The 21084-nt window shown below is 40.2% G+C and overlaps 1 protein-coding gene across 3 annotated transcripts in view; it reads left to right on the top strand.

The window, feature by feature from the left end:
- mink1 (misshapen-like kinase 1) overlaps nt 1–21084 on the top strand; it is a 32410-nt gene that overhangs the window by 3342 nt on the left and 7984 nt on the right. The window contains exons 2-26 of one of the 3 annotated variants that reach the window (XM_051937626.1): nt 3166–3231; nt 3560–3742; nt 3832–3942; nt 4032–4122; nt 4223–4353; nt 4447–4501; nt 7045–7123; nt 7527–7702; nt 7836–7905; nt 7997–8207; nt 11136–11243; nt 11847–11933; nt 13939–14115; nt 14209–14379; nt 14824–14982; nt 15904–15983; nt 16096–16199; nt 16297–16388; nt 16637–16660; nt 17100–17251; nt 17443–17560; nt 19170–19286; nt 19570–19678; nt 20008–20157; nt 20789–20932. In XM_051937626.1, coding sequence (XP_051793586.1) covers nt 3166–3231; nt 3560–3742; nt 3832–3942; nt 4032–4122; nt 4223–4353; nt 4447–4501; nt 7045–7123; nt 7527–7702; nt 7836–7905; nt 7997–8207; nt 11136–11243; nt 11847–11933; nt 13939–14115; nt 14209–14379; nt 14824–14982; nt 15904–15983; nt 16096–16199; nt 16297–16388; nt 16637–16660; nt 17100–17251; nt 17443–17560; nt 19170–19286; nt 19570–19678; nt 20008–20157; nt 20789–20932 — 2965 coding nt within the window. Of the gene's footprint in view, nt 1–3165; nt 3232–3559; nt 3743–3831; nt 3943–4031; nt 4123–4222; nt 4354–4446; nt 4502–7044; nt 7124–7526; nt 7703–7835; nt 7906–7996; nt 8208–11135; nt 11244–11846; nt 11934–13938; nt 14116–14208; nt 14380–14715; nt 14983–15903; nt 15984–16095; nt 16200–16296; nt 16389–16636; nt 16661–17099; nt 17252–17442; nt 17561–19169; nt 19287–19569; nt 19679–20007; nt 20158–20788; nt 20933–21084 lie in introns of all 3 variants that reach the window. The other 2 variants (XM_022188692.2, XM_051937625.1) reach the window with 2 other exon arrangements.

Below are 21084 nucleotides of genomic sequence, written 5' to 3'. Positions count from 1 at the left end.
TTGGTGGGAAGCTGGTTAAGGATCTTGTCAACAACGTTACGCTAGCAATAGCTAATTGGTTAGGTCGCTGTCCTGGCAGTTTTATTGTTGTTGAAAAACTGGAGCATTTTAATTGTATACAAACTAATATGCTTACCTCCATTTTATTAAGAAGTTTCACCACCATAATCTGCATGGCCAGCCACCACTGGAGATAAGTGTCATTTTATGAACTGCCCATTTTAAGGGTACCCATAAAAAACATTACAAAGAAGTAAAGTTATGTTTACAGTCCGTGTGACTCACCATCACGCATTGTGTGTACCGTTGAGCTCTACCAAAAGTGTTGAATAGGTTTTATTCTTCATAAAACATTTGCAGAGGTGATTTTGAATATTTTAAATTCAGCGTGTTTACTAGCTAGCATTCTTTTTGATAACCGCTTTTGTTGGTGCATTGCAGCATATCTGGGGTGTTACCATCACCTGTTGGATAATGGAATGGTGTGAAACCATTGGCAGGACTGGGCGCTGCGTCATCCACATGTCTGCATGCTTTTGGGTTTTGTGCGTGTGAAGGAGATCAGCAAAACAGAGACCCACTCTTAGGGGAACGTTTTCAAAGTTCAGCTAGAGCATTAAAAAAACATTTCAGTGGCTCAATCACAGTATTTTTCAAGAAACTTGCTACAGAATACGGAGGGATTCCAGCATTATATAACAACAGTTGACTGCACACAGGCAACAACAAATCATTTGTGCAAAAACACTTAATTCCAGTGCCAATCGCGCTGGGTAGAACCAGGTAAACTGGATAATTATACTGATTACGCGTGGCAGAAGTTCCACATTTAGTAGCAACAGGAAGTGAAAAAAATGTCTTTTTCTTGTTAAAGTGAAAACTATTGGAACAAGACTTTTATGGTCCATTTTCAGTTTTAAACAGAAGCTTTCAAAGTGTAATGAGAGGATGCTGATTAGCACGAAACATCAGCCCTCTGGAAATGGACCTCATGAGAAATTTAGTCTTATGATTTTATTTTGTTGCAGTCAGATACTCCTTAGTGACTATGTTTGGCAGAAACAACATTACGTAAATGTAAGATGGATGATTGCTGTAATATTAATGAAAGCTCTGACTATGATTGTGTTACACTTTACAAAGCTTTATTGGAACCACCACTGACAAATTGAAAATGAAGTGGTTAAAAAATTGCAAACTACATTTTCTCCTTTGTCCTGTGTTTATTTTATTTAACATTGTGCTAATGACCTTACATACTTTGCAATTTGAAAAACTCGTTACCAGGAAATAGTTCTCTAATGATATTCAGGAAATGCAAGTGTTTGAGATTTTGATGATTATTGCAGCTGTGTAACCACAGATAGAGCAGTCTTCTTCTTTTCTTGTTTAAAGACTTCCACTGTCAGCTAAGTTGAAATCCTTGCAGGAAATGTGTTGTCAACTTCCCCCTGGACCATTACCAATGAAGTGCATACCACATTGAACTGAGGTTGTTGTTTTTGCAACAGGTTTATTGCAGCTTGACATTTGTGTAATTTAATTGCGTTGTTCACTGAAGTTCTTCTCCACTGTATTGATCTGGCCTGTTAATGTGACGACATAATATCCACATAAAGTGTCAGTGCTGCCGTTCTTATGATTAATGCAGGCTGAGTGTAGATTTCCCCTCCCACTACCTTTCCTTTTTTTGTAACCATTGTAGTTTTGTTCGACTGTGTATTGTTGGTGCTACTCCTCGAACATAACGGTACCCTTCCCCTTTCTATCACCTCATTCCTCTCATCCCACTCTTTGTGCTGGAGGTGGGTGAAGCTACCGCCTCTGCCTTGCCACCCACTCTATCGTTACATTATTCCCTTCCATACCATCATTCTCTAGCCTCCGACTTTACGTCACAGTCCCCTCTCTTTTGTGTTCTTATGCATAACATGCTTCGAAATCTGTCCCGCGTGTTTGTGCTATCACATCAGCTGTGTGTTTTTGTTTTGAAAATGTGGATAAAGCCCTTGCAGTGTATCCTCTATACATATAAGATATGTAACATACATATGCTATTTTTCACTTAAATTCCTAAAGGAAGATCTTTCCCTCCTTGTTGAAGCAGAAAACCCATCATTGGAAATGGATGAAAGCAGGATAGGTCATGGTGTACATTCTAAACCCAAAGCAGCAGTCTCTCCACCCACACATCTTCTTAAAGCCATATTGAAATTACATGAAAGTGGAACTGCTTGTCATTTTCCCTTGTCTCTAGGGAGAGGGGGTTGCATAATTGAGTCAAAGCAACCTACTCATTATTAGTGTGAGTGAAAATGTGTTCACGGCACTGAAACATAAAATGTACGAATACAAAAAAAGACGTTTTGTCCATGTTGACAGAGTCCATCTTTGTGTATCTAATTTAGTATCAATTTTTAAAGTATGTAAGTGTCTGTTTCTTCCATGTGAAGTTTTGTGGGTGGGTAGTGAGTGGGTGGCTGAGGAATATTGAGTTAAGATGATTTGTGTGGAAAAATGGAATCTTAATATTGAATTTAAACTTGCTTTAGTACACTGGAGAAACCGTTATATGACATTCTGGAGTCTGTACATCTACAACCATGCTCTTTTAATGATGGTACACAGAAAAGAAAAATACTTGTAGCATTATGTAGGTCTGGTTTTATTTTGTGTTCTCAGCAGTGTGTCAGTGGTGTTTTGTGTTTAGACTTCTTTTAATTTTGCCTTTGTGCCACTACAACAGCAGTAAGATTGCAGAAATTACTAGAAGAGCTTGCAGTTTAGTAGAATTTCAGTATTTATGGATGACTCTTAACTGAAAAACATGAGTGTAACAACATGAAATACAACCTCCACTTAGAGTCAGCATTGAAGTGTAAATGTGGAGGATTCAAAGAAGAACAAAGCAAGCATCACCCACTTAAAAAACAAAAATAAATGTGGTGTGCATTTAGTCTAATCTTTGATTTTTTTTTTCTTTTTCCAAATTTGGAAAAGACAAATTGAATTGAAGTTTATTTTTCTGAAATTATTCTTTTTTTTTTTTTTTTAACATGGGGCTTTTTGTTGCTTAAAAATGTTCAGCTGACATGGCTTACCAAGACGTAATACACGAATGTCTGTATGTTGTACAACAAATTAATCTCCCTCTGTCTTCAATAGGATCCAGCAGGAATCTTTGAGCTGGTCGAGGTTGTCGGCAATGGGACATATGGACAGGTGTACAAGGTGCGCTATGATGTGTATATCGCATCCAAAAAAATCAGGATTTATATTGGAGATTGAAGTATCATTGTGCAATGACTTAGCCAGGTTCTGTACATCATTTCTATGATTATAGTAGATGTAAGTCATTGCTCTGTCAGTAAGTTTTTATTGGTGATGACAAGAAGATAAGAGACTCTACTACAGGAAAATGTAAAATAACAGTGAAATGTGAAGAAGCAATAAGCTACACTTAATGGGCAAAACTAAGAGTTTTAGAAATGCAAAGTCTAAGGTTCATTTGAAACTCTACTAAACTCTGTGACAATGATCCAACGTGTTCTTTAATCAGGGCCGTCACGTGAAGACTGGCCAGCTGGCTGCTATCAAGGTGATGGATGTCACAGAGGAGGAAGAAGAGGAGATCAAAGCAGAAATCAACATGCTGAAAAAATACAGCCACCACCGCAACATAGCCACGTACTACGGTGCCTTTGTAAAGAAGAGTCCACCAGGACACGATGACCAACTCTGGGTATGTGTACCTTTGTACCTGTTCTGATGGTTTTATAGCAGCACGCTTCATTATTTGTGCTTGCTAAGTTTATGTTTGTTTGCACGTAGCTGGTGATGGAGTTTTGTGGGGCAGGATCAGTGACTGACCTGGTCAAAAACACTAAGGGCAGCTCTCTAAAGGAGGACTGGATTGCATACATCTGCAGAGAGATCCTAAGGGTGAGAAACTATAGCTGCATCAGTCAAAACAATTATGCAGTAGAGGTCACTACTTAATGATCTATTTTGACTTCTTTGTCTGTGAACAGGGCCTTTCTCACCTCCACGCCCATAAAGTTATCCACAGAGACATCAAAGGCCAAAATGTGCTGCTAACAGAGAATGCAGAGGTCAAACTCGGTATGTCAAATCATTTAAATTCATTTTGCTGATGTAGGTCTACTGTATGCGATCTGTGACCATCTTTTAAGTTTTCTTTCTCTGGTTCCTCTTTTTAAAGTTGATTTTGGGGTAAGTGCTCAGTTGGACAGGACAGTTGGACGTCGAAACACCTTCATTGGGACACCATACTGGATGGCACCTGAAGTTATTGCCTGTGATGAGAACCCCGACTCCACCTATGACTACAGGGTAACCACAGCAGCATTGTGTTTGTGTGTATGCACTCTGCTGTAAGAACATAAGAAAGATAGACACTGACTTGTTCCCCTTTGTGTTTTTCAGAGTGACATTTGGTCCTTGGGGATCACAGCTATCGAGATGGCGGAGGGAGCACCTCGTAAGTCTATACGCTCCTTTCCCACGCCTATTTCACCTGTATGTTGGTGAATCTATGTACTATGCAACGTATAATTTCTCATCCCCTCAAAACCCATTCTAAAAGACCTCATGAATGAGTCTGTCTTGCATATGCGGGCTTGCTGTCTGTGTCTTCAGATGGACAGCTGACTCACTGTAATCAAGGTAGTGTAGTCGTGAGCTGGCAGTTGGCCTGTGGAGGCTGGTTGTACAGTTCTCTCTGGTCTGCTTAGTGGGGAGATGTGTCTGCCTAGAGATTTGGTGTGAAACCAAAGAAACAACAAAAATCTCACTGAAGACTAGCAGCTAAAATGTTTGTGGAAGTCTGGTAAAGAATGTCTGTGTTAACCACCGCGACTCAGCACAAATAGCCTGCATGGTTGAATGTACTTGTACATTTACCTATGTAGAGTAATGGAGGTGCAGAGTTTGAGGTTAGAGGGCTTTTCCCACATAACTTTTAATGTTAGTTTAAGGCATTTACATACAGTTTACATTTTTGTGAGTAATTTGGAAGCCAAACATGGTCCAATATGAGACTTATAGAAGACTAAGAAAATGTGGACCCTTAAGTGCACACACTGAAAATGGAATGTGTCCAGTGGTTGAACTGTTGAAATTAATATTTCTCCATTTTCAAATCAGGTCACTCAATGAGAAAAAAGCAGTAGATGTCATTTTATTTATTTCGTACAAGATAAATAACCATTTTTGAGGGGATACAAGCAGAGTATTTTTATTTGCATCATATGTCTCAAAAGCATCTTCAAGCTTTAAAGTTTGTGGAGTCAAGTTATTTAGTTCAATAAAATTAGTGACACTGTCAGAAAATTCTAAATGGTTGAAAGTGAGTTTTTCACATCATTGGTGGCGATAACAGAGCTCCTTCAGACCAGGTTGTTGTTGCTGTGAAAGACATAGGGCATACGGGCCGACTGTCAAGCTGGTGTTGATGTACAATTCTAAATTATGCAGCGTGTACATTCATTAATTTCATTCCATTCAGTCATTCCATCAGGCTGGTTACTGAGCAGTGTTTCCACTAAAAAGATGCTGTTTTCTTTGTTTTTCCGATTAACTGTTTTTAGTAGTATTGCTAAAGCCATTGGTGAATTGATTAGTTGATCAAAAGAAAATATTGTGAAGCAGGGTTGTCAATTGGTTAATTCTGCTGTTTAAAAGCATTATAAATGCATAATTTTATATTTTGCCATACTTTGCTAAGAAAAAATAATATGACAGTAGATATTGGAAAAAAAAGTCTTGAATAACTGAAGTCATACCTAATCTTGAAACTATCAATTGGTAACGGGAAAAAAATCAGCACTTATCTGTAGATAAGCTAAGTGGACTGTAATGCACTTAGTGCATTCTACCTGCTAATTTTATTGGTCTAAATAAATCATAAATACACATAAAAAGCTAGTATTTGCAGAATAATAAATCATTTCAAACTGATTATTTTATACTGAAAGATAACAACAGACTTGCTGCAGACCAGCATGCACCTGGCCATATTTATATGATTTCTGAAAATGTAGCTATATTGCGTCAAGAACTACTGAGGAATATAATGCAACAAGATAACCTACCATTTATGTTATTACAACAGGATAAATGTTTTTTTTCCTGTCTTAAGTTTGCTGATTTAATCAATGATGAAAACCATCATTAATAGTGGCCTTGCTTGTTGTTTTACTCTTTATGCGGATAATTTTAATTGGAGCAGCTAAACATGTTTTATTGAGTTATATGGTTACAGCTGTCACATTTCTAAAAACACCAGCAATTGGTGTTTTAGTCAATTTAACCTAAGGTACACATACAGTTAAAAGAAAACAAAGCCTTCAGTGCAGTGCGGGAAAAGGTAAATCATTTAAATACAGAGCTTGTGGCCTGTCTGTATAATTGATCAGCTGAATTCTGAACAAACAGAACAGCTCACTCTTGGTATGTGGTAAAGCACTAAATGAGATGACGGTGTGTAACTCTGTGTTCTAAATCCTTTCCACTGACAGAATATTGACCAAACTGCCAACAGCCTCATCAGTTGATGATCCATTGATTTAAATGAATGCATGTTATATGAAGCACACATTATGTGTATATGCATGATTCTACTTGTTTTAATGTGGCCCATAAAATGCTGAAATTATTTTTTTCTGTTTGCCTTTGGCTGTCTCAGTCACGTTGCATATGTCCAAAAGACTGTGTTACAAAAGCCTATTTACTGTGAAACTCTAAAGCTAACCAGTCAGGTTTAGCTACCTACCTACGCTGGGAACACAATGACTCACAGTCCTTGCTCTTACATTCAATGTAACAATCAGCCTGAGGCACCAGGAAAGATTGGATAACAGCAGCTGTAACCATGTTTTAGGATACAGAAAACATGCAATGGTGGCGAGTATTATTTCCAAACTACAATGTTGGGCATTGAGGATATTCTGTCTAGCATTAAATTTATCCTGATGTGCTTTTTGATTTATGATTTAACTCTCATAATCTCCTTCATTTCTGTAGCCTTGTGTGACATGCACCCGATGAGGGCCCTCTTTCTCATTCCCAGGAATCCCCCTCCAAAACTTAAGTCCAAGAAATGGTGAGCTAACAACCATCCTGTTATCTTTTCTTGAATTGCTTATTTATATATTTTCATTGCTTATTTACACCCATTTAGCTGACTTTATGGTCACACAGCATTCACAATGAAATGCTTCTTTCACAATGTTCACAATTCTAATCATAAAGAAGATGTCACTGAACAATTATGCTAATATAAAAATATAGGTGAAGGATGGACTCAGTTGCATGATCAGTTGAATGCAAATACAATTAATTTAGCACAAAGTTGCCAAACATAGACTTTGTCCCACATGAATCTATAATTACTATTGGATCAGGATTGTGGGCAATATTGGCCCAACTGTCAGCTGTTTGATGTCTCCCTGCCCTACAGCTCTCCCTCTCAAGTTTATCGGCCTCTGACCTCCTCCTTCCTCTAGGTCCAAGAAATTTATTGACTTTATAGAGGGTTGTCTTGTGAAGACATATCCTAGCCGGCCATCCACAGAGCAGCTGCTCAAGCATTCCTTCATCAGGGACCAGCCCACTGAGCGGCAAGTCCGAATTCAGCTCAAAGACCACATTGACCGTACTCGCAAGAAACGGGGAGAAAAAGGTAGGCAAATAAGATGGAAAGAGCCTCAAAAGATCCAACATTCCTATTCAACAGAAGAATACTGTCAGTTTGTTTGCCACAATATTTTTTCATGTAATGGTTTGACTTCTCTGTATTTAAATTTTTCTTGTAGAAGAGACAGAATATGAGTACAGTGGTAGTGATGAAGAGGATGAAAATCGTGGAGATGATCGCGAGTCAAGGTATTTGCACCTTGTCCAAGCAATGTGAATCCTTGACTTGGATTCTCTCTGACAATGATCCCTTGAAAATCTTCTCCCTCAATATCTTCAGTTCAATCCTTAATGTGCCTGGTGAGTCCACCCTGAGGCGGGACTTCCAGCGTCTGCAGCAGGAGAACAAAGAGCGCTCGGAGGCTCACAAGCGGCAGCAGGCCCAACTGGCAGCTCAGCGCCGGGATCCTGAGGAGCACAAGAGGCAACTGTTGCATGACCGGCAGAAACGCATTGAAGAGCAGAAGGAACAGCGTCGCCGTCTTGAAGAGGTAATGGTCAACAAGGGAGCTAATGCTTTTGGAAGAAATAGTTTTGGCGCGACCTATCGCGGGGGGGGGGGGGGGCGCGCAAATTGCCCCATACTTTTCGCTAGCTAAGCTGCCTGCCTGGCTAAATACTGGAGCTATGTTGAAAATTCATTTCTCCATCACTCACATGTATGAAATGACATATGAAAACAGACCCCAGGTTGAAAAAAAAAAACAAAGTTCCCCTTTAAATAAGCGTCTATTTTTTAGATATACACATTCATAGTAATGTTACATATTGCATTTACTCCAAATTTTTACAACCAACTTGCTGCTTATCATTGTGTTTTTGTTATCTGGTGTTTGTTTTGATTCAGTTGTATCCATTTCTAAAATGCAAACACATTGTATTCAGTCAGGGATAGAACAATAGCATCTCAGATTTGCTTTCAGAATTGACCTTGATTTTGTAATTCATTGTAATCCTGCACATTTTGCTCGAAGCTAGTTTTACTACGGTAATATATTATTCAACACAACATTTTTACTTCAAAGCAAAACAATGCAATGGAAATATGAGGTTCCTTGTGTGTAATGTCTATGCACTTGTTCTTATCATTCAACTACAATAGTTGTATGTGATTTCCTTTTCTTTGCTCACTATCAAGTCCCTAATACTAACTTTTTACTCTGTAACTAATTGAATGTATAAAAAGAAAACCAGTCAAAGAGCACAGTACTCCCGAAGGGTGCTCAGTTGTTGGATGATTTCCGACGGATAAATCCTGATATGTCTGCAGCGGTGGATTTCTAGTAGGATTGCAATCATGTGATCATCAGCAGGCAGCTGACGTCACGTTCACTTGTCACAGTTGGAGTGGCGCCGCGATGCTATATCGCAATGATACCGGAATCTTTTAACAAATCCGTGGATCCAGAATATTAGCCTCATCACTGCCAAAATCTGGGCGCTTCTTGTGCCATTTCTGACCTTCCCTGAAAATTTGTGAAAACTGTGAAAGACAGTGTAGCTCTGAGGTTTTCATTGTTAATTCTATGAATATTCACTTAAATGGGATGATTTGTAGCTTAGAACAAGGTGTTTTGACAGAATAGTTTTTGTAAAAAAAAAATGGCATGAAAAGGTGGTTTTATCCTAATGGCGTATGCGGACAAGTAAGTTATATGAATGCTCAAGACTCAGACTTTCTCTACATTAAGACCACTCATCGGTCTTTGAGTTTGTCTAATAGTTTTATCTAACCCTGGAGACTGTATGTGTTAATTTAACTGTTGTAATGCATTATAAATTATATGCATGCTATTTTTACAATATACTTCACTGTTTTCCCAAATGAAAGATTAAAATTAGACATTTATACTGAAAAAGTATAAATGGCCAACATGTGATCATAGTTTGGTTCTGTATATACAGAACCAAACTATGATCACATGTTGGCCATCTCCTGTCTGGGTTGCTCATGACATGTAGCAGTCCTTAGCCTAGCCGCGCTAGACCCAGCTCTTACGACACAAGGGTCTAGTTACCCTCAGCAGGGAGGGAGGCGGGCTAAAAGGTTTTCTTTCAAATCACTCTGCAGCAATTGGTTAGGTATACAACCAATCAGCGCAACGAATAGGCTGACGTAGTTCCTAGAGCACCGGAAATCAGAGGATGCGGGAGTTCGGTGAAGCCTTATTTATACAGTCAATGGGTGAAGCTCAAGTATATTACAGACATGTTAGCAGAAAGATTATTCAGAGTCGGTGCTAATGAAGCTCAATGACTGTTGTCGTTTTTGTTGTCGACCCTGGCCGAGAATTAAATTTGTTGCCGTGGGTTGTCTAGCGCGGCTAGGCTAGTTGTTTCTGGTTGTTTCTGTCAGAATCGTCGCGCCTCTGTCATCACTTAGTTACGCCTGCCTTCTGACTCTACACTTCATGGTGATTCGTCGGCCAGTTTTAGGAGCATCCAGCCTCGAGGCTTTCCGAGGGTAACTAGACCCTTGCGTCGTCAGAGCTGGGTCTAGCGCCGCTAGGCTAAGCAGTCCTGTTATCCTTTTATGTTTTATGTTTAACCACAATGTGTTTGTCCTGAACAGTCTTTTACTTTGCATGTTGATTTATACAATGTACATACAAGTATTAGTTAAATATGGTAGCTGCTGACATAGGGTGTTGATGTACAGTTGAAAATTCTTACTTCCCCTGAATCTGCATCCTCCAAATCAACATACCATCTTCTCTACTGAGTATCTGAACTTGCTTTGAAATTGGCTTGCAGTATAGACTTGACAAAATGTTGTGTTAGACATTATTTATGAAGAGCGAGAGCATGCAACTCAAGACTTTAAAAGACATACCTACATAACCTAGCTAATTGCTGGGCTGCCTACAAAGTGTCAGCAGCTGTGAAGCCTCTGAGGACTTATGCAGGATTTGAATGAGGCACACATAATTGCACTATTGTTGCTATAAGCATTGTGCAGTATTGGGAAGATATTTTACTGCAGTAAGGTTCTACTGCCCTTATGTACCTCCACCTCATCGCTGTCTCATCTAGCTGTTTTGTCCAACAGTTAAGTGCAGTCAACAACTGGGTAGTCATGAGTGTTTTGTGGCACTGCTAAACTCGAGACTCTGATTTCACCATAAAGAACAAATCTTTTTCGGTGTCCCTTAAACACTGCTACCTGTCAAAAGCGAGGAGCTGTCACTTGAGTCTGAATCAGAACAGCACACTGAGAAGTTGATTGGGATGCTATAGGTGTGTGCATGTTTGTGAGAATGACTCACAGCCTCTATTCTCTACTCTGCACTCCTGCTTCCTTTAGTGCTTTTTTTCCCAGCTCTTTGCAGGGGAGAATTTGCTTACAAGCAGGCTAATTCCTATTTACAACTGTAGCCTCTCTGCTCATTTCTCTTCTTCCTGTCACCCTTCTCTCCCAGCAACAGAGGAAAGAGCGAGAGATGGTGAGGCAGCAAGAAAAGGGTCCCCATCGGAGACTTGACGATATGAGACGGGAGGAAGATAGAAGGCTGGCAGAGAGAGAGCAGGTAACCAACCACAGGAGACATGGGGCTGCAATCAGCCAATCAGTGTGGAGTGTAGGCGTGTCTGTCAGAAACACTGTGCAAGTTGCTCTGGTGGTGAAATTCCATGAGTAGGTTGCCATAGCAGCAAGGGTCTAAATTAGTGTATTTACTCAGAGATGAGTTTTCTGTGGGTGAGCTCTCTGCATCTCTTATGCTCTGTTTCCAGTCTACCCTCACTAGCACAAGAGTCTGGCATCATCACCTTGTATTGCCAAATACTGATTTTATGTCAGTATGCTACCTCACAACAGTCATAGTGTGCTGCTGAATACTTTAATTATTCAAAGTCTAGCAATTTATGGCAGTCTGTATGTAGTGGTGGTATGTTTTAATGTTCACATTTATTTCTCTCTTTAGATTGTTGTAAACAGTGACAGAATGTATGTTTTGCTACTAATACTAACTGTGTGAATTGTGGAATTTTCTTACCAGGTTAATACATAGTTTCTGTCATATGAACAATATTACATAACTCCTGTCTGCTTCTGTCTTCAACCCCTCCCCAATATACTTTCATTTTTACTATCTTAATGCTTATCATTCCTTCCTCTTACCTTTCTTCAGGAGTTTATCAGACATAAGTTAGAAGAGGAGCAGCGGCAGTTAGAAATCCTCCAGCAGCAGTTGCTTCAGGAGCAGGCACTGCTAATGGTAACTAGTCATTAGTACTCCTTAATCATCTCTTACTTTGACTGCAGAGGCTTCCATGTCCACCTCTTGGTGATAGTACCGCATCAGTAAAAGAGATTAAATGATCAGCACTGACCTATACTGTAGATGTCAATGTGGCTGCTTCTGTTCTCATCACAACAAATACTGCAGTGTTACATCATGTCTGTTTGTGTTTGCTCTACGGTGGAGTAGAGTCAGCTGAGTTTTACAAACAAATTCAAAAAGCTAACCTTGAATTTCTAATAAGTAGATTCAAGGTGTGCAAGACCTTGACATAAATTTGTTCTACATGTTTCAAAATATTGTTGCCATTTCTACAGTATTGCATGTCCTGAAAATGCTTTCAGAAAGCATGCAATGATCTAGTTTTTGGGCATTTTTTGGCAGTTTATACGTCTGTGTTGCCTACATTGAAAGGTAGAATTACCACATTCCTGGCATCCTTGCTTTAGCTTCCTCCTGTGGAGCGTAGGAGTTGCTGTCGTTTGGATTGAACTCTTTGTTTTTTCACATATCCCTCCTAGGTTACACGCACACACATAACACCTGTGTGTATTCATGCTTTCATAGGAACCACAGCACAGGGTTAGCCACAGGCCACTGCCCCTGCTGCAGTTTTAGGGAGTCAATGCTGTGTTCAGGGACAACAGAGACGATGTGCACTACAAGCCTTAAGAAACAGTGCTGTGAACCTAAAATTTTTCTGAGTATATGCCCTGTGACCAACTCTATGTGGAGCAGTATCTTGAAGTATTGTCCAGTTCAAGTAATACTTCCATTGTGTACAGCAGATGTAAGCCACCCTCCTGTTGTTAGCTCCCAACTGTATAATACATCTACAAGTGATGAACTGTTCCTCTCCCGCTACTTTAATTAAATTTGCCAATGCAAACTTAACACTTCAAGCAGCTTTTTCACAGTAAGAACCTTCCTGTTGTGCCTTTCATTATAATTTCATTAGATGTTGTAAAGATAATAGCAGGTACTGTGCAGTGTAAATCAAATATTCAATAATCCACTTCAAAAAATCTTATGAAAACTAACAGAAAGCACAAATCAAGAGGAGCCATCAGACAGATGTGATTGACAGCTGCAGGAAGTGTACAGTCAGCCACAATATGCTGCTCAGTTAAAAAAAAAACTTAATAAAAACACAAAATGCTTTTCTGAAGCTCTTTTTCATTGGGAAATTAGTACATTTTAGGGTAGTGAGGCATGAGCAGGAACAAAGGAGCTCAGCAAAAGTCAGAGCAATTATTTGTTCACAACAGACAGTTGGGTCTCGTCTATTACATTATAAAACCATCCTCCTTATTACCTTCATAAAGGAATAGCATTCTATGATCATAATAGCCCACAATGATTTGCAGTTTAAGCAGTTAATAAGATGAAATGAGAACAAGTATTTAACTCAGGGAAAATATTTTTTAATTGGTGTACATAAGATTGTTTACATTCATCAATACAACTTCATACCAGGCTGTCACGTAGTTACTAGATCTAATCTCCGCTCTTAAAAAAACAGTGTGAAGTTGAGCCTATATGGTTGTGACTCATTGTGGGAACTCCTTAACCTCTGGAGCTTTCATTTTTCTTTTATTTATTGTTTCCCTATGAATGCAGTGGCCCTCAAAAGGCTTGGAAACCCATGCCTACAACTCAACAATGGAAAAACCAATAAGTCAACTGACTCATTTTTGCAGATGGTTGAATATAGAACATAAAAAGCTTTAGCTACAGACATGATCAATATTCTTCTCATGTGGACTTAAAATTATATAATGTACTAAAATAGGAGTTTATAAATATGATAAAGCTCAAAAAATGTATCAGTTCAGTGACTGAAATCAGTGTTGCACAGTTAAATGTTCAAACATCAACCTTTAGTTAAAGCAAGTGGCTCAGTTACAACCTTGCCTGGTGTGTCTGTTGGATCCAGTTTAAGGCTGACAACATATTGACTGCATTGTGTTTTTTTGCTCAGGAATACAAGCGCAAGCAGCTTGAGGAACAGCGTCAGTCAGAGCGGCTGCAGAGACAGCTGCAGCAGGAGCATGCCTATTTGGTGTCTCTGCAACAACAGCAGCAAGAAAAGAAGCCCCAGCTTTATCACTACAACAAAAACCTGGAGCCCAACAATAAACCTACCTGGGCCCGTGAGGTAATAGTGTTACCTGCATTTGAAGGATTACATGCCACGTTCACAAGTTGGTGCACTGCAGACTAATTCCCTCTTTCACTGTCCTAAATCCAGGTGGAGGAACGAAGTAAGCTTAACAGACAAGGCTCACCTAAAATCTGCACCACTGTCTCTGACACTGCCATCCAGTCACGCTCTGACTCAATCAGTCAGTCAGGAGGGGTCCAGTCTGTGCAGACCCCACCAATGCAGAGGCCAGTTGAACCCCAAGGGGGGCAGGGCAAGGTGGGTTTAAAATTCAATAAATTAAATTCTCCAAGAGAACAGCAGAAGTCACAAGTGCTTGTGCCTCTCTTTCTCTAATTCTTTAGCTTCTCCACCCTGAATTGTCTGTGCTACCTTATTTACACCTTCTTTGTCTTCTTTTCTCTCCTTTTCCTTTCCACACATGCATTGCCACTTGTTATCCACATGCCACAAACTCACTTCAACATACAAACACAATCATGAATTCTTCTCCTGTACGGCCTGCTTCTCCGACTGCCTTTTGCGTACTTCCTTCCGCTTGGCTGCTCCTCCGTCCTGGTGTGCTGCTGTCCCTGCTGCTCCTGTCCTCTACAGTTCCAGATGGCTCACCTGGTTCCATTAAAGCCTTATGCTGCCCCTGTCCCTCGCTCCCAGTCCCTCTGTGACCAGCCCACTAAGACTATGTCCGCCTTCCCCACCCAGGACCCCTCCCTCACCCCCACACCCCGCCCCATCCACTCTAGAGAGCTGGTGCGTCAGAACTCGGACCCCACTTCTGAAACCCCAGCACCACAGGCACATCAAATCAGAGAGGATCGTGGGCCCTGGATCCGCCTGCCAGATGTAGAGCTCCCACCCAAGGTAAGATCCAGTGGCTGGCTTTGATTCAGCATTAATTGTGCCCATCAAACGATAACTCCACTTTTCAATTTAACACATTTCTCATATCCACTCAGCATTGTGCAAGATTGTAGATAGCTGGACTACAACTACAGTGTTTCCCCTCCTATATGACCGACGAGGCGGGCCACCTCGCTGGTATAGGCCACCGCCTCACTACAATTTTGCCGAAATTGTCGCCTCACTGGTCCGCGCCCAAAAAAAAAAACGGAAAGCACCAAGCCACCGGAGCTGTCATTTTTAACTCTGCGGGTCCGCGGCTGCTCTCCCCCGGTCTCCCCCGCTAGCTGGCCCTTGCCTAAAACCCCACCGCCTCACAGCCATTTCAACCCAGGGGAAACACTGAACTAGTAATCTCACTTTCACATTTCAGGTTTCACTTTAAGCAGTTTTTCCAATTACCGTAAAACGGGGCTATAAGGGACAGCTGGGTAATAAGGGACATTTCTATCTACAGGAAAGCAAAAAGGAATTTCCAACTTGCCTAGATTTCTTTAAGAATTCATGGCTAATTGATAAAAACAACACAAAACCGCATCCTGCTCAACATAAAAACCACAGAATTACATTTAAAACATTTTCCGGAAAAATGTTCCTTATTACCCAGCTGTCCCTTATAGCCCCGTTTTACGGTACTGCTTGGTCATGGTGTTGCTTTGTTCTCATTTGCTTACATCTAGGAAAAAATCTTGAGGAGCTGAACTTGAGCATTATTTTTATGTGATTATTTTTAGATACAATAAACCAAGATGCAAAAATGCATCTTTGTCAGCCAGTTATTAAATTACTGTTGCTTAATAAATGTTTGGCTGTTTTGACTTTCTAAGCTACCATTTTTGCAAAATTCTAATAATTGTAAGAATATGATTTTAATGTCCTTAGATTCCCCAGAGGACAGCTTCTATTGCCACAGCTCTCAACACCAACCTAACATCTGGCATACGGCATCCAGTAAGAGCCAGGTACTGAAGACAGCCAAATGCTTTGAACCGATACGTCCGTAAATTAGTGCCTTTTAAATAATGGTGAGCTGTAATGACAACTTGAGTTGACTGATTTGTATCCCCATGGCAGCAATCCAGATCTCAGCCGCAACGATCGCTGGGAGAGAGGAGACAGTATGAACATCATTTCCAATCTGCCTCAGACTGGCTCCCTGGAGAGGCATCGCATCCTCAGTGAGTCCCTGCCTCCCCAATGCTATTTCTCAGCAGACTGTCTTCGCAGGAAGTCTAATTTCAGATTCATAACTAAACTGTACAATGTTATTTTCAGGTTCCTCCAAAATGGATTCACCCATTCTCTCCCATGATAGTCGTCATAAGCCAGGGGAGTCACGAACCTCCTCCCGTCCTGGGCGCCCCGCTGTAAGTGTTTCTGTCAAACAGACATTATTATGGTCAACCCTTCACTCTCCCCTACTTATGAAGCTACTTTTAACATTACTATTAAGCCATAGAATAGTTTGATGCACTTGTTCTGTAAAATGGCTTAAAGTATACTAACTGAAAATTTTCTCCTCATTTTAACTTTACACTTAAGGCACCATTGCTATTTCCCCTTATGTTTCTCCTCTTTTCAAATCCCTGTTACTGACTTTACCTCAAATGTGCAGAGTTACAAGAGAGCTATAGGGGAGGTTAGTATCACTGTGTCTTCTTGTGCTATGTGATGCTCCGTGTCCATGCATGACTTTGTATTTGTGTTTGGCTGTATAATGTTCAAAGAGAATTAAAAGCATGATCTAGACTGTCTTCATTTATGGGGTAAATCATGTTTTGTCTTTGAATTAAATTATTTTCTTTCTTTAAAAGCCTTTTAATTGTGTTTGCATTTACTCTGTTACCATGTGGACACCCTACACTCAACCTTGTAATCATTTTAATCACTTACGTTGGGACTGTTTCTGAGCTCATCCTCCTGATGACCCCTCATGTTAAATTGTGTTTGGATTGTCTTCAATAGTAGTCGTGCATATATTACTGTTAAAGTTTTTGCTGCTTTTTTTGAAAAGCTGGCATTATGTTTAAAATGTCTTTAAATTGCCTTCATAAAGTAAACTGTGGTCACGTGTGCAGGACCATGGCCTCTTTGCCAAGGAGCGTGCTGAGGAGCCACCAAGGCCCCCAGTCAAGGCCAATGATTACTCCTCCTCTTCAGAGAGCAGCGAGAGTAGTGAAGAAAGCGAGAGTGGCGAGGGAGCAGAAGAGGAAGAAAGCCCCACAGATCGGTAACACTAACACCATCAAATACTGACAACTCAGGAAACCAATATTTGTTTCTTTTGCTTCAACTTTACTTTTGAATAAGAGTTCAGTACTTCTGTAAAACTATGTTGCACTTTACATACTGGATCGGCTCCATTACAAAACTGGCCTGATCCTGTGTCATCCTTGACTTCTGTTCCTGTTGTGATCGCAGTCACAGGGACGCAGACACTGATTCAGTCAACACCATGGTGGTTCATGAAGACGAGGGTGAGGGGGGAGAAGGAGAGCAAGCTGGAGGCTATGGGGATCAGACCATGCTGGTGCAGAGAGTGAGTCATCTGTATATGTAATGAGGCTGAAAATGCATTGTGATTTCATAGAGAAATTAACACAATATGTGTCAGAGAATATTATAAAGCAGGAAAAGACAAGGGCACTTTGTCCATTTTGTTGTTCGGTGGTGTTGTGGAAGCATTTTCCATATACCCACAATTAAGTCTGATAAATGTAGATGCCCTAACCATAAATTATGATGTTAAAGACAGTGCCAAGTCTCCCTTCAATAAACAGTAATATTATGTAGATAAAGTTTCTGGGTTGTGCACATCTTTTGTTGGTAACTGTCAGAATTTTTGAGTTTCACAATTTTATTTTTTTATTTTGTAGATTGCCAAAAGCCACCCTTAAGCCAACCCCAGTTAGACTGGTGGATATTTTTAAGCTGCTGATAGTGACAGACACATGACAGTATACATCCTTCAGGAGGCTCATAATGAGTTGAACGGGAGACTTGTTACCTTCGCTAAAGCACAATAGTTCTAAGTGTGTATTTCAATATCCAGTAAGAGAGCATTTGTAACAGGCTATATTTATACTACTGAATTCCAGGAAAAGATGCGGAGTTATTTATTTGTATGTCATTGTAAATAAAATGACAACTGCAATATGGTGCACACACAGGGAAAAACTTTGATTACTGTCACACATACAGGAACTATGCTTTCTGGTTTTAAAGTAAGTTTTCGAACCAGTCTCTCTGACTGAAACAGAAATTCAGCACTTTACAACAGTAGCAGTCCCTTATTTATGTATCCTGAATTTGTGTAAGATATGCTTTGGAATAAACAGAAGACGTAAATTATCCATCTACCCATTAGCTTATACCGCTTTTTTTTTTGTAGTGGGTCAGGAGACTATTCCAGCTAACAGTGGGTGAGAGGTGGGATCCACACATGATAGGTCACCATCACAGCGCTAACACAGAGTGACAGACATTCATGCTCACACCCACATCTACAGCCAATTTAGAGTCCTTAATTATCCCACCATTGCGTGTCTTTGGACTTTGTGAGGAAGCATTAGCAACTGGGAGAATAAGGAGAAAATGCAAACACCACACAGAAAGACCCTAGCCTACCCGCTTGTTCAAACCCAGAACAGGTATAGTTTGTCCACAGCATTCTTCTATCTGTAGCAAGTTCAGGTTTTTGTAGAGCATCTATCAGATACTACTGTTTTAGACTTTGGCCTTCAAAAAGTGCAGTGCTTTATGTTTCTCCCTTTTTTAAACTAGTAACTTTTTTAATGTGGCAGTAAAACATTCCTAGTTTTGCATGTTCAGTTTTTGCTAAAAAATAAAGTTGGGAAGTATCCATGTCAGATGATAGTGAGAGAACGCAGAACAAAATTCTAGATAAACTTTTACAGCTGCGTATAACTAACAATGGAACATCAGTGCCATAATAGACACAACAATGTGCTAGTTACCACAGCATTTAGAACATTAATCTGACTTTTTAAGCAAAACATTTACTTCGTGGTTACTGTGGGCCCACCACACATCTTATCCAGTAATCGGTGGAGCAGATTGGCCTAGATATAAGCCTGTTGTGTCATTATATAATACATGGCATTCTGTGTGTGTATTTTACCTGAAAGACCCCAGAGAAGCGGAGCCATAATGGATACACTAACTTGCCAGATGTGGTGCAGCCCTCCCACTCCCCCACTGATTCAGCCACTCACTCCTCTCCAGGGAAGGATTCTGTTTATGATGTAAGTTTCGCTGATGCTAAGTATATCAGTCCTATATTCCCGGTTTATTTTTATGTGCTCCATATTTGTCATGATTTCCGTCATAAAATCCACCCTTATCACTTCAGTCAGTTCAGTTTGTTAGCACACTGTTATCAGTAATATACATCTTAAAACTGTTTTAATGAAGCACAGAGGATATAATTTTTAACATTTTGTCAGACAAAATAAAATCTATACCGACATGACTGACGATTGATTTAAACAACACTATCCTACTCATGTATCCATTCTGCCCCACCAGTATCAGTCCAGAGGTTTGGTTAAGGCATCTGGGAAGTCCTCCTTTACCACCTTTGTGGATCTGGGCATGTACCAGTCACCAGGTACAGGGGATAACATGTCTATCACTGGTGAGTCAGATGCTTTTCAGATGTCTTGCAACATCTGCTTTGAGGTGTTGAATATTGAACAAGGAAGCTACAGCTAACTGAAAAAGTGTTCATTATGTCATCTGTTGATGTTCTTTCTTGTGCAGTGAAAAGAGTTTTTGCCTGAGAAGATTTCCTATTACATTGCATAAGTTCTATGAAAATGCAGTTTGTAAATAGACTGTTATTTCCATGTAATGGAGAGGAATAATGGAACATTTGTGCCTTGATTTTATGTCTTGTTCCAGTTTGCCTTGGTTGGTATGTGCCCTCTGTGATTAAGCCTTTCTCGCTGCTGTCTCCATGTGTAGGCTCCAGATTTGAGCAGCTGAAGATGGAGGTAAGAAAAGGATCCATGGTGAATGTCAACCCGACCAACACACGCCCTCCTAACGACACACCGGAGATCCGCAAATACAAGAAGAGGTTCAACTCTGAGATCCTGTGTGCTGCACTTTGGGGTGAGAACTATTTCAATACTTATCAGTGCAAAAAAGTAAATGAAAAGTACAGAGATTAAACACCTCAGACTCACTGTATCACTAAAGTTATGGTGTATCTGTAGAGTAAACAGGCTCAGGTTCAACACATATATAGACTACAGAGAAATTAGTCAGATTGTTGAACCTCTCCAAAAGCTTAATTATTTAACCCTTGTTATTTTACTGCTTGTTACATGTCCGCTCCAGCAGAGTTACAGTCACATATACTATTAAAACTAAAACAAGTGACTTTGAAATTAGATCTGCTGTGACATTAATAACTCAGCATACAAGAGCATTGTGCCCGTACTTTCATTTTCAAAGCAATTTTTATCACATCAGTTCTAGATTCTTCTCACAATCTGTTTTTTATAAATACCATGATGACTCTGTGTACTGAGAGGGAAAGGTTACTTTACAGTGGTGGAGTTGCAGCAGGTCGTGATGTTGAAATGGTAATCGAAAAAGAAAGCAGACAAAATAAGATGCACAGTACTTGCGTCAGAGGTATAATGTGAAATTATTTTTATCTGTGGCCAGAGGAGAGACGGTAATTAAACTAATTTTATGCAAATGAAGAAGCTATTTATTCGTACGTGTGTGTCTCCAGGTGTGAACCTGTTGGTGGGAACAGAGAACGGTTTGAAGCTGCTGGACCGTAGTGGTCAGGGCAAGGTTTACCCCCTCATCAACTCCCGCAGGTTCCAACAGATGGATGTCCTAGAGGGCCTCAACCTGCTCATCACCATATCAGGTCATAACTGCTGCTCATTGCTTGTCTGCTTCTACTACAGTTGGTTAAGGTCGTCTGTGTTTTTGGCATTAGACCGCTCTCTTAATGGGATGCCAAATAATGGATGCTTGATGCTGCAGATTTTTTCAGAGTAGTACTTTTACATTACATTT

This window comes from Acanthochromis polyacanthus, chromosome 17, assembly GCF_021347895.1.
Source record: "Acanthochromis polyacanthus isolate Apoly-LR-REF ecotype Palm Island chromosome 17, KAUST_Apoly_ChrSc, whole genome shotgun sequence".
Classification (NCBI taxonomy): Eukaryota; Metazoa; Chordata; class Actinopteri; family Pomacentridae; genus Acanthochromis; species Acanthochromis polyacanthus.
The sequence above is the reverse complement of the archived record's forward strand: the minus strand, read 5'-3'. Positions and strand labels throughout refer to the sequence as shown.